Source organism: Heterodontus francisci, chromosome 18 (genome assembly GCF_036365525.1).
Source record: "Heterodontus francisci isolate sHetFra1 chromosome 18, sHetFra1.hap1, whole genome shotgun sequence".
Classification (NCBI taxonomy): domain Eukaryota; kingdom Metazoa; phylum Chordata; class Chondrichthyes; order Heterodontiformes; family Heterodontidae; genus Heterodontus; species Heterodontus francisci.
In genome coordinates this window covers 50,932,628-50,946,727 of record NC_090388.1, presented here as the reverse complement: position 1 = coordinate 50,946,727, position 14,100 = coordinate 50,932,628, and the positions used below count along the sequence as shown (strand labels likewise).

Here is a 14,100-nt window from a genome sequence, read left to right as displayed (position 1 = left end):
ATGTACTGGGCCAGTCAGCAATTTGCTCACGGTTGTAATCATCTTTGGAGGCCCTTGCAGAAAGAGGAGAGTGTATTAGTATCTTTCTTTTGGGCCTCCTTATCTCGAGAGACAATGGATACGCGCCTGGAGGTGGTCAGTGGTTTGTGAAGCAGCGCCTGGAGTGGCTATAAAGGCCAATTCTGGAGTGACAGGCTCTTCCACAGGTGCTGCAGAGAAATTTGTTTGTCGGGGCTGTTGCACAGTTGGCTCTCCCCTTGCGCCTCTGTCTTTTTTCCTGCCAACTACTAAGTCTCTTTGACTCACCACAATTTAGCCCTGTCTTTATGGCTGCCCGCCAGCTCTGGCGGTTGCTGGCAACTGACTCCCACGACTTGTGATCAATGTCACACGATTTCATGTCGCGTTTGCAGACGTCTTTATAGCGGAGACATGGACGGCCGGTGGGTCTGATACCAGTGGCGAGCTCGCTGTACAATGTGTCTTTGGGGATCCTGCCATCTTCCATGCGGCTCACATGGCCAAGCCATCTCAAGCGCCGCTGACTCAGTAGTGTGTATAAGCTGGGGGTGTTGGCCGCTTCAAGGACTTCTGTGTTGGAGATATAGTCCTGCCACCTGATGCCAAGTATTCTCCGAAGGCAGCGAAGATGGAATGAATTGAGACGTCGCTCTTGGCTGGCATACGTTGTCCAGGCCTCGCTGCCATAGAGCAAGGTACTGAGGACACAGGCCTGATACACTCGGACTTTTGTGTTCCGTGTCAGTGCGCCATTAGTATAGTATAGGGTATGTCCAAATGGTTATGCACACATTAGTAAAGCCAAAACAATGCTATGCTGCTGAAGTGTAGAGGTGCCTGTGTATGATTCACCAAGGTTTTTGTGTAGGCTCTTCTATTTTAAAAATATTGCTGGGAACCATTTCCTGTAAATATATTGCACAGGGTTCTCGCACAGCTCAAAATGATTAAAATAAATGTACCCAGTTTTAATAAATTCCACTCTTATACACTCATGCCATGCTGTCAGTTTGCACTTAATCAACTGGTAGCCGAAAATTCTGAAAGGTCTTTTCTAATTGTCCTGAATATGCTGTTTCTGATCGACTTGGCAAAAGGTATCTTTGAGTTGGTGGAATGTGGTGTGAAGGCCGATGGTTCCTCGCCGGACAGTTTTATGTGCGGAACCGGTAGCCATGTGAACAAGCGGAAGCTTCATGTGTGGATTGGGAGAGAGGAATAAAAGTGATTCATTTGGCGTGAAATTGGTGTCGGGCAGCTGGAGCCGGAACAATGGCGAAGCTACTGAAGACTCTCCGCAATCACTGGAAGAAGACAGCGGCCGGGGTTTGCGGACTGAGCTGGGGAGTGAACTGGTTGCACAAGCGATACCGGTATTGTGGCAGCAGCAATGCAGAGTGTTAGAAATGACCCATAAACCGGGGCAGCAGCAATGCAGAGTGTTAGAAATGACCCATAAACCGGGGCAGCAGCAATGCAGAGTGTTAGAAATGACCCATAAACCGGGGCAATGCAGAGTGTTAGAAATGACCCATAAACCGGGGCAATGCAGAGTGTTAGAAATGACCCATAAATCGGGGCAGCAGCAATGCAGAGTGTTAGAAATGACCCATAAACCGGGGCAGCAGCAATGCAGAGTGTTAGAAATGACCCATAAATCGGGGCAGCAGCAATGCAGAGTGTTAGAAATGACCCATAAACCGGGGCAGCAGCAATGCAGAGTGTTAGAAATGACCCATAAACCGGGGCAGCAGCAATGCAGAGTGTTAGAAATGACCCATAAACCGGGGCAATGCAGAGTGTTAGAAATGACCCATAAACCGGGGCAATGCAGAGTGTTAGAAATGACCCATAAATCGGGGCAGCAGCAATGCAGAGTGTTAGAAATGACCCATAAACCGGGGCAGCAGCAATGCAGAGTGTTAGAAATGACCCATAAATCGGGGCAGCAGCAATGCAGAGTGTTAGAAATGACCCATAAACCGGGGCAGCAGCAATGCAGAGTGTTAGAAATGACCCATAAACCGGGGCAGCAGCAATGCAGAGTGTTAGAAATGATCCACAAACCGGGGCAATGCAGAGTGTTAGAAATGACCCATAAACCGGGGGAATGCAGAGTGTTAGGAATGATCCACAAACCGGGGCAATGCAGAGTGTTAGGAATGATCCACAAACCGGGGCAGCAGCAATGCAGAGTGTTAGGAATGATCCACAAACCGGGGCAATGCAGAGTGTTAGGAATGATCCACAAACCGGGGCAGCAGCAATGCAGAGTGTTAGGAATGATCCACAAACCGGGGCAATGCAGAGTGTTAGAAATGATCCACAAACCGGGGCAATGCAGAGTGTTAGAAATGATCCACAAACCGGGGCAATGCAGAGTGTTAGGAATGATCCACAAACCGGGGCAATGCAGAGTGTTAGAAATGACCCACAAACCGGGGCAATGCAGAGTGTTAGAAATGATCCACAAACCGGGGCAATGCAGAGTGTTAGGAATGATCCACAAACCGGGGCAATGCAGAGTGTTAGGAATGATCCACAAACCGGGGCAATGCAGAGTGTTAGAAATGACCCACAAACCGGGGCAATGCAGAGTGTTAGAAATGACCCAACAACCGGGGCAATGCAGAGTGTTAGAAATGACCCATAAACCGGGGCAGCAGCAATGCAGAGTGTTAGAAATGACCCATAAACCGGGGCAGCAGCAATGCAGAGTGTTAGAAATGACCCATAAACCGGGGCAATGCAGAGTGTTAGAAATGATCCACAAACCGGGGCAATGCAGAGTGTTAGAAATGATCCACAAACCGGGGCAATGCAGAGTGTTAGAAATGACCCATAAACCGGGGCAGCAGCAATGCAGAGTGTTAGAAATGACCCATAAACTGGGGCAGCAGCAATGCAGAGTGTTAGAAATGACCCATAAACCGGGGCAATGCAGAGTGTTAGAAATGACCCATAAACCGGGGCAATGCAGAGTGTTAGAAATGATCCACAAACCGGGGCAATGCAGAGTGTTAGAAATGACCCATAAACCGGGGCAGCAGCAATGCAGAGTGTTAGAAATGACCCATAAACCGGGGCAGCAGCAATGCAGAGTGTTAGAAATGACCCATAAACCGGGGCAATGCAGAGTGTTAGAAATGACCCATAAACCGGGGCAGCAGCAATGCAGAGTGTTAGAAATGACCCATAAACCGGGGCAATGCAGAGTGTTAGAAATGACCCATAAACCGGGGCAGCAGCAATGCAGAGTGTTAGAAATGACCCATAAACCGGGGCAATGCAGAGTGTTAGAAATGATCCACAAACCGGGGCGGCAGCAATGCAGAGTGTTAGAAATGACCTATAAACCGGGGCAATGCAGAGTGTTGTAAATAGTCATTTACGGCACAGAAGGAGGCCATTCGGCCCATCGAGTCCATGCCGGCTCTCCACGGAACTATGCTGTCAGTCCCACTCCCTTTAATGGCTCTTTAACTGGGGCAGCAGGAGTGCAGAGTGTTACAAATGGTCCTTGAACTGGGGCAGCAGCAATTCGGAGTGTTACAAATGGCCCTTTAGCTGGGGAGCAGTATGATGTGTATATGATCTAGGGTAGCAGTGACAGTGTTATATTTAATGTATAACCTGGGATATCAGCAATGTCATGTTATTTTGTAATATAAATGACAGTATTAGCACATTTTACATAAAATATAGCATCAATATACTGTTATACATGATACATAAAATATACTACATTCTTGTATATAAAATATAGAAACTGGAGAAATAATAATACAGTGCTATATATAATAAAAATTGGAATCTGGCTGGCATTGTCTTAGAGGAATGTATATTTGTTGTAGACCATGTAATACTTCTTTAAATACTAGCCATTGCCTGTCTACTGTCAAATCTTTTAGTGTATTTTCCCAATCCACCACAGCCAGCTTGCCCCACACCTTCTTCATAGTTTCCTTTGTTTAGATTAATGACCCTAGTTTCAGAATGAACTATATCACTTTCAAACGTAATGTAAATTTCTATCATATTATGGTCACTATTTCTCATAGGCTCCTTTACAGCAAAGTTATTAATCAGCCCTTTCTCATTACATAATACAAAATGTAAAATAGCCCAATCCCTAGTTGGTTCTTCAACGTACTGCTCCAGAAACCCATTTCGTACACCCTCCAAGAATTCATCCTCCACAGCATTAGTGCTAATTAGGTTTATACAGTCGATATGTAAATTGAAGTTGCCCATTATTACTGTGTTGCTTCAGGCAAGACACAATTGTAATTTCTTTTAAAAGTAGCAGTTGTGATATGGGAAGTAAGTGTGATAAACAGGAATTGCACATTAAATGCACTTGATCGAACTTTTTGAAGAAGTAACAAGGAAGATAGATGAGTGTAGTGCAGTTGATGTGGTCTACATGGATTTTAGCAAGGCTTTTGACAAGGTCCCACATGGCAGACTGGTTTAAAAAAAAAAAATCCCATGGGATCCAGGGAAATGCAGCAAGGTGGATACAAAATTGGCTCAGTGGCAGGAAACAAAGGGTAATTGTTGACGGGTGTTTTAGCGACTGTAGGGTTGTTTCCAGTAGCGTTCCACAGGACTCACTACTGGGTCCCCTACTTTTTGTGGTATATATTAACGATTGGGACGTAAATGTAGGGGGCATGATCAAGAAGTTTGCAGATGACACAAAGATTGGCCGTGTGGTAGATAGCGAGAAGGATAATTATAGGCTGCAGGAAGATATTGATGGGCTGGTTAGATGGGCAGAAAAGTGGCAAATGGAATTCAACCTGGAGAAGAGTGAGGTGATGCATGAGGTCAAACAAGGCAAAGGAAAACACAATTAATTGGAAAATACTGAGAAGTGTAGAGGAAGTGAGGGACCTTGGAGTGAATGTCCACGGATCCCTGAAGGTAGCAGGACAGGTCGATAAGGTGGTTAAGAAGGCATATGGAATCCTTTCCTTTATTACCCGAGGTATAAAATGTATGCTGGAACTGTATAATTCATTGGTTAGGACACAACTTGAGTACTGTGTGCAGTTCTGGTCACCTCATTGCAGAAAGGATATAATTGCACTAGAGAGGGTACAGTGAAGATTTACGAGGATGTTGTCAGGACTGGAAAAATGCAGCTATGAGTAAAGATTGGATAGGCTGGGGTTGTTCTCCTTGGAACAGAGAAGGTTGAGGGGAGATATGATTGAAATGTACAAAATTGTGAGGGGCCTGGATAGAGGGGAGGTGAAGGGTCTATTCGCCTTAGCAGAGAGATCAGTGACGAGGGGGCATAGATTTCAAGTGATTGGTAGAACAATTAGAGGGGAGATGAGGAAAAACACTTTCACCCAAGGGTGGTGGGGGTCTGGAACTCACTGCCTTGAAAGGGTAGTTGAGGCAGAAACCCTCAACTCATTCAAAAGGAGTCTGGATATACACCTCAAGTGCCGAAATCTGCAGGGCTATGGACCAAATGCTGGAAGGTGGGATTAGAATAGGTGGATCGTTTCTCGGCCGGCACAGACACGATGGGCCAAGTGGCCTCTTTCTGTGCCTTAAACTTTCTATGATTCTGTGCAAGATGTTTAATATGAGTCTACCCTATAATGTAACTGCTCTGTGCTGGATCAGGAATTATAGAATGTTCCAGTTCTTACTGGTACTTTGACAGTGATTATGTGATTGTCATTATCATCACTGGTTACAGGAATCAGTGGTTCTGGACAACAGCAATAAATGACATTGATACTATAGAACCATAGAAAAGGTAATGCACAGAAGGAGGCTATTCAGCCCATCACGTCTGCACTGGCCTAATAAACTAGCCACCCAAACTAATCCCACCTTCCAGCACCTGGTCCATAGTCCTGCAGGTTACAGCACTTCAGGTACATGTCCAGGTACCTTTTAAAAGAATTGAGGGTTTCTGCCTCCACCACCATTCCTGGCAGTGAATTCCAGATATCCACATGTCCCCTCTAATCCTTCTACCAATCACCTTAAATCTGTGTCCTTTGATAACTGACCTCCCTGCCAGGGGAAACAGGTCCTACCCATCCACTCTATCTAGGCCCCTCAATTTTGTATGCCTCAATCAAGTCACCCCTCAGCCTCCTCAGTTCCAGGGAAAACAACCCTAGCTTATCCAATCTTTCTTCATAGCTGCAACATTATAGCCCTGGCAACATTCTTGTAAATCTCCTCTGTACTCTCTCCAGAGCAATTATGTCCTTTCTGTAATGTGGTGACCAAAACTGCACGCAATACTCCAGCTGTGGCCTATACAGTTTTATACAGTTCCAGCACCACATCCCAGCTTTTATACTCTATACCTCGGCCAATAAAGAAAAGCAATCCAATGCCTTCTTCACCACTCTATCTACCTGTCCTGCCACCTTTAGGGGCCTGTGGGCATGCACTCCAAGGTCTCTCACTTCTTCTACCCCTCTCAATATCCTCTGTTTATTGTGTATTCCCTCGCTTTATTTTCCCTCCCTAAATGCAATACCTCACACTTTTCTGGATTGAATTCCATTTGCCACTTTTCCGCCCACTCAACCAAACCATTGATATTCTGGAGTCCACGGCTTTCCTTCTCACTATTAACCACATGGCTAATTTATGTGTCATCAGCAAATTTCCCAATCATGCCTCCCACATTTATGTCCAAATCATTAATATATACCACAAACAGCAAGGGACCCAACACTGAGCCCTGTGGAACGCCACTGGAAACAGCTTTCCATTCGCAAACACATCCGTTGACTACTGCCCTTCCTGTCCCTGAGCCAATTCTGGATCCAACCTGCCACCTTCCCCTGAATCCCAAGGGCTTTCATTTTACTGACCAGTCTGCCATGCAGGACCTTGTCAAATGCCTTACTAAAATCCATGTAAACCACATCCACTGCACTACCCTCATCAATCCTCCTTGTTACTTCCTCAAAAAACTCAACTAAGTTAGTAAGACATGACCTTCCCCTCACAAATGCTGACTACCCTGATTAATCCATGCAAGTGACAGTGTATCTATATCTCACAATAGATTCTAACAATTTACCCACCACTGAGGTCAGACTGACTGGCCTATAATTATTTGGCTTATCCCGTGTATCCTTTTTAAACAACGGTACACAACATTCGCCAACCTCCAATCATCTGGTACCTCGCCTGTATCTAGTGAGGATTTGAAGATGGTCCTCAGCGCATATAATATATAATGTTCGTTAAATTTACCGTGAGATATTAATGTTACTGGATCAGTACTGAAATGTTATTTTATTCATTGACTGCTGTATTAAGACATTGTAGGGTATTAATGTTATTGCGATTGCTGATGCAGGGCTATTAATAATTTTGCTTTTTTAGTGTGTGGTGTTGCTTTCTCTAGAAGGCATATGACAGAAATGAACAAAGTTAATTGAGGAAAATTATTCATTGCGGTCAAGGATTTAAAAACTAGGCAACATAAAAAGAATGAGGAAGTTAGAGTAAAATATGTAGAACATTTTCACCTAAAGGTTTGCAATCACTCTTTTAAAGCTTATTATTAATAACCTTTTCAGAAAGAATGTGTATGCAGTTCCATATAGTGCCTTAACACATCTTTTTATGTATAATTCAGGGACAATCTCTTGCGCAGGGCAGCATGTCAGGAAGCACAGGTAAGGCAAACTCAAATGATTGGGCATTTTCTTGGTTAGTTAGCCTATTAATTACCCCAAATCGTCTTTACAGTCACTGAGACATTGGGTAAACTTTATATTTGCTGCCCAGGTATAAAACTGGTGTTGCGATTGGCCACCGCCTGATTTTCATTTCCAGTGTTTTTCAATAGAAATCGTGTGGCTTCTATTACAGGCAGCTCATTCACAATGGCAGTTTTACTCCTGAGCGGCAAATAGAAAATCTGCCCCATTAACTCCAGTGTGTGGGTGGAATAGCAGAGGTGTGGTGTTTAAGCTGATTAGATGTGTAACTTTTTGTATGATTCTGCAAGAAATAGCTTTACATTATCTGATTTGGTGATAGAATGACTTAGATACTCTCCTTGGAAGAAGTGTTTGAAATTTCTGTTGCCTATGGGTCCATGCCTAGGCATTATTCGTACACTTCTGGATTTTTGCCTGTAACTTATCTTTGTGTATGAGTACTATGTACTTTAGAGTCACTTGCACACCAAGCATTAGGGAGTTTGGTTTCTGAAGATGAAATTTATAAATTGGATGATTTTAATTCACGTGCTCCATGTAGAAAATAGTTTTAGTGTTAAAGCCTGTGATACAAGATTTAAAATAAAATTGCCAATGCTGGAAATCTGAAACAAAAATAAAAAATGACCAAGCTTTTGCCTATTCGTTCTAATATCTGGTTCTTTGGCTCAACGTCCACTCTTTCCTTATACCTATATGTAACTTTTCACAATGTGAATCTATGTTAAAGCACTATATAAATGTAAGTTGTAGTTGATATACCCCTACAACAGCAGTTAAAATAAATCCCAATATTTCTCCCAAGTATGATTGCATACATAAGCATTGCATAGCCACTTGTCATGAGACCTACAATAGGATAAAACAGAAGAAAACAAAATTTGCCCTGCCCTTCCTTAGATGAAGAACATGAATATATCAGTTTCTTGGGTTGCAAGGACATATTCATCTAATGTACTTCAGAATTTTTGGTTTAAGCTGTGATATGTTTTTGATACAAAATCAGATATAGTATTCTAAAGGTTACTTTGTGAAGTTCTAGCATTTTTCTAAATCTTTGCAGTGACTGAAGCCACTTGGACAAAGTGGGGCTGGGTTTGTTTGTAAGTCCTTTTTTAAGGAGATAGGCTAGCCATTAAAACTGTATTCCGTATGAGACAACAAATTGGTTAACCAACTCTTCTAGTAAGCATTTACAATGCAGTATTTTGGAATGGCTGCATTCATCAAGCACTGCCACAGGTTGGCTGACAGGAGTCCACTCCTAGGATGGCGGTAATTGGTTTTATTGGCTGTTCAACTGGTTAATCCTCAGGCACGAAAGGGGTCAGAAGTTAAACCTTTGACTTCCTGTCCAACTAAGAAAGAAACACACTGTCTGCCAAGACAGTCTGTGATAGCTGATAACGAAGTCAGACCTAAAGAGAAAAAGTTTTCTCCTCTCTGGATTTCTAAAGGGAAAATCATGTTTAACTAACTTGCTGGAGTTTTTTGAGGAGGTACAGAGAGGGTTGATGAGGGCAATGCTGTTGATGTGGTGTACATGGACTTTCAAAAGGCATTTGATACAGTGCCACAACAGACTTGTGAGCAAACTTGTAGCTCATGGAATAAAAGGGACGGTAGCAACATGGGTAGGAAATTGGCTGGATGTTGTTAGGGCTGGAAGACAGTTTGTGGTGCAGTTCCCCAGGGATCAATGTCGAGACCCTTGCTTTTCCTGATGTATATTAATGACCTAGACCTTGGTGTACAGGGCACAATTTCAAAGTTTGTAGACGATACGGAACTTGGAAGCATTGTGAACTGTGAGGAGGATAGTGTAGAACTTCAAAAGGACATAGACAAGTTGGTGGAATGGACAGACAGGTGGCAGATGATGTTCAACGCAGAGAAACGTGAAGTGATTAATTTTGGTAGGAAGAACATGGAGAGACAGTATAGAATAAAGGGTACAATTCTAAAGGGGGTGCAGGAGCAGAGGGACCTAGGTGTATATGTTCATTCAAGGTTCAGGACAAGTTGAGAGAGCGGTTAAAAAATGATACAGTATCCTGGGCTTTATTAATAGGGGCATAGAGAACAAGAGCAAGGAAGTTATGTAGAACTTGTATAAGACACTAGTTCGGCATCAGCTGGAGTATTGTGCCCAGTTCTGGGCGCCGCACTTTAGGAAAGACGTGAGGGCATTGGGAGAGTACAGAAAAGATTCACGAGAATGGTTCCAGGGATGAGGAACTTCAGTTATGAAGATAGATCGGAGAAGTTAGGACTGTTTTCCTTTGAGAAGAGAAGGCTGAGAGGTGATTTGATAAAGGTATTCAAAATCATGAGGGGTCTGGACAGAGTAGATAGAGAGAAACTGCTCCCACTCTTGAAAGGATCGAGAACGAGAGGGCACAGATGTAAAGTATTTGGTACGAGAGCAAAAGTGACACGAGGAAAAACTTTTTCACGCAGCAAGTGGTTAAGGTCTGGAATGTGCTGCATGAGAACATGGTGGAGGCAGGTTCAATTGAAGCATTCAAAAGGGAATTAGATAGTTATATGAAAAGCAAGAATATGCAGAGTTATGGGGAGAAGACAGGGGAATGGAACTGAGGGAGTTGCTCTTTCAGAGAGCCAGTGCGGACACGATGGGCCGAATGACGACCTCCTGCACTGTAACGATTCTGTAATTCTGGAATTCCTTAAACACAGCACTGAATAAATATACAAAAAAAATGTGTTTAACTTACCAATTGGGGCAGTGTAGTATGCCTAGTTATTTTTTGTCTTAGTATTATGAAATAAGTTAAAAATTTACTGTGATCATTACTCCGTGCATTCACATATTATGTGAAAAATAACTCAGCTGGTTGATTTAAAGTTGGCCTTTTTTCATTAGTGTTTATCGGTCTGCCATTTGGAGGATACAGGGAATGCATGTGGGGGTGAGGTTATGGTATCCAGTTCATCTAGGGTTTTCACTTGTTATGAACCTACCAGCTCATACTATCATGTGACTAGACATTGGGCAGTAAAGGTAACCTTCATTGTAAGAGACAATTGCTCTGCTTATGGAGTGACTGATGTTGAACTCAAAAGACTATCTAGTGCAGATCTGCTTTATAACAGTGCTATTGCCTTGTTACGCATATTTTTCCTGTCTGTGTCTTATTGTTCTCCAAGCCTTCTCATCAGATGTAGACTTTCAGGCATGCCCTCTCTGTCCAGATGACTGTTCATGGCATCAAAACCCCCTCAAGTCTGTGTAGCGGTGAGTGCACTTGGCTAACCACCAAACCAGTGTGCCAAGAAGGCTGTTGTTACCAATGTACCTCTGGCCTACCTTGGCTGGTTGCCCCAAGAACTATGCGTTGTTATACTACTTTGAACAACCTTCCTTTGTCTAATTGAAAAATATGAGCAATCATTTTTTGCAGTGCTTTTTGTAGGCTATTGTCCTGCAGATGACTATATGGTTTTGTCAGCAACACATAAATTGCATTTTCAGGAATGGTTCGGTAGCTTTCTGTATATTTCCATAAACTTTAAGCTGAGCAAGTTAGTGAGGCTGCCATCCTTGGGTATTGAACAGACAGCATTGCATTAGTGTGTAAACTTGTTTATCTATTGCACACGGAGAAAGGACCTGCGTGAGAAGGGCAGTGGCGGCGGGAGATAAAAACCGGCGGCAGGGAGCCCCTTCTACCTATCTCTACCTGTCTGAGCTGAAGTGTGACGTCACAGGAAAACAGGTAGGTGATTGGTGGGTATCTCTTCTGTGTCTCTCTTGATTGGCCAAGTGGTTTAAATCAAGAGTGTTATTACAGCTGAAGAGTACAGTTAAAAAACTCACTTTAAAACTATATAACATCCAAATTAATTAATTAAATAGAATAGAGATGCCTGGGCAGGCGATGTGTTGCAGCTGTAGTATGTGGGAGCAGGCGGAAGCCGGTGCAATCCACGGTGACCACATCTGCAGCAAGTGTTGGCGGCTCAGAGTTGATGAGCTGGAGTCCGAGCTGCGGACACTGCGATACATCAGGGAGGGGGGAGAGTTACCTGGACACTGTTTCAGGAGACAGCCACACCCCTTGGATTAATTACGTTAAATTTGGACCGTGGTCAGGGACAGGAGGGTGTGACTGTGAGTGAAGCAGGAATGAGGATCCAGAATTTAGCTTTTTAGGAGCCTCAGCCAGTGCCTTTATCCAATAGGTACGAGGTTCTTGCTCCCGATGTGGACAAGGGCACAGACAAGGGGGATGAGTGAACTGACCACAGCACCGTGTTTCAGAGTGACATTCAAGTGGGGGGAGGAAAGAGAAATGTAGTAGTAATAGGGGATAGCATAGTTAGGGGAATAGATACTGTTCTCTGCAGCAAAGACAGGGAGTCCTGAAGGCTGTGCTGCCTACCTGGTGCCAAGTTAAGGACATCTGTTCTGGGCTGGAGAGGAACTTGGAGTGGGAGTGAAGGATCCAGCTGTCCTGGTCCACGTAGGTACCAATGACATAGGTAGGACTAGGAATGAGGTTCTGCTGAGGGACTATGAGCAGCTCGGGGCTAAATTAAAAAGCAGAACCTCAAAGGTGGTAATCTCCGTGCAAATTGGTGTAGGGTAAATAAGATTAGAGAGGTAAACGCGTGGCTCAAAGATTGGTGTGGGAGAAATGGGTTCTGACTCATGGGGTACTGGCTGTTCTGTTGAGATGGGCTTCATTTGAGCTATGCTGGGACCAGTGTCCTGGCAAATCATAAAACTAGGGTCGTAGATAGGACTTTAATTAGTGGGGGGGAGGGTTCGATTGAAGGGAAGTTTAAAAAATCAAAAAGATACGAGAGAACAGAGGTGCAGGGTAGTGAAGAGGCGAACGGTAATCAAAGTGTGACAGGAAGGGGCAGAAAATATAAGCAGAAGAGTGCAGCAGAAATTAGAACCAGAATGAGTAATAATGGTAAAAAGTCAAAGCTTAAGGCTCTTTATCTGAATGCACGCAGCATTTGTAACAGGATAGACGAGTTGACGGCACAAATAGAAATAAATATGACTTGATCGCTATTACAGAGATGTGGTTGCAGGGTAACCAAGACTGGGAACTCAATATTCAACGGTATTCGATGTTCTGGAAAAATAGGCAAAAAGGAAAAGGAGGTGGGGTAGCTTTGTTAATAAAGGAAGGTATCAGTGCGGTGGTGAGTTGTGATATAGATGCAATAGATCGTGATGTGGAAACAGTTTGGGTGGAAATAAGGAATAGCAGTAGCAAGGGGAAGAAGTCACGGGTGGGAGTCATCTATAGGCCCCTTAAGAGTTGCCGCACTGTAGGACAAAGTATAAGTCAGGAAATAATGGAGGCGTGTAAGAAGGGCGCTACAATTGTCATCGGTGATTTTAATCTGCATATTGACTGGACAAATCCGATTGGCAGAGGTAACATGGAAGACAAATTTGTACAGTGCATCAGGGCTTGTTAGTTAGAGCAATACGTTGCAGAACCTACCTGGGAACAGGCTATTTTAGATCTAGTAATGTGTAATGAGGTAGGAATAATGAGATATTGTAGTTAAGGATCCTCTAGGGGGTAGCGATCACAACATGGTAGAATTTCAAATTCAGTTTCAGGGCGAGCAACTCTGGTCTCAAACCAGTGTCCTCAACTTAAGGGCAATTACAGAGGTATGAGGAAAGAGTTGTCTAAAGCGGACTGGGAAAATAGACTAAGGGGAAGGTCAGTGAATGAGCAGTGGCAGACATTTAAGCAGATATTTCATAACGCTCAGCGAAAATTTATCCAGTCAAAAAGAAGGACTCGATGAGAAGGATGAACAACCCGTGGTCAAGGAGAGTATCCGATCAAAAACTAAGGCATACAAAGTGGCGAAAACTAGTGGTAGACCAGAGGTTTGGGAATTTTCTAGGAACCAGCAGCGGATGACTAAAAAGCTAATAAAGAGGGAGAAAATTGATTATGAAAGTAAATTGGCAAGAAATATAAAAACAAACAGCAAGAGCTTCTACAGGTATATAAAAGAGTAGCTAAAGTGAGCGTGGGACCTTTGGAGGATGTGACTGGAGAATTGATAACGGGGAACAGGGAAATGGTAGATAATTGAAACCAATATTTTGAATCGGTCTTCACGGTGGAGAATACTCTAAACATCCCACAGATGTCAGATAAACAAGGAGCGACTGGGAGGAAAGATCTTGTAACAGTCTGTATCACGAGGGACAAAGTATTTGACAAACTAATGGGGACTAAAGGCAGACAAGTCGCCAGGACCTCATGGCCTGCATCCAAGGGCTTTAAAGGAAGTGGCTGCAGAGATCGTGGAGGCATTGGTCGAAATATTCCAAAACTCA

General features: G+C 43.6%; 1 protein-coding gene across 1 annotated transcript in view; it reads left to right on the top strand.

Annotated features, from left to right (window-relative positions):
* The first annotated feature begins 1,169 nt into the window (after positions 1-1,169).
* Positions 1,170-14,100, top strand: part of agk (acylglycerol kinase) — a 50,162-nt gene continuing 37,231 nt past the window's right edge. Inside the window, exons 1-2 of the mRNA XM_068050735.1 lie at positions 1,170-1,394; positions 7,661-7,700. Of these exons, the coding sequence (XP_067906836.1) occupies positions 1,294-1,394; positions 7,661-7,700 (141 nt within the window). The 5' untranslated portion in view covers positions 1,170-1,293. The remainder of the gene's footprint in view (positions 1,395-7,660; positions 7,701-14,100) is intronic.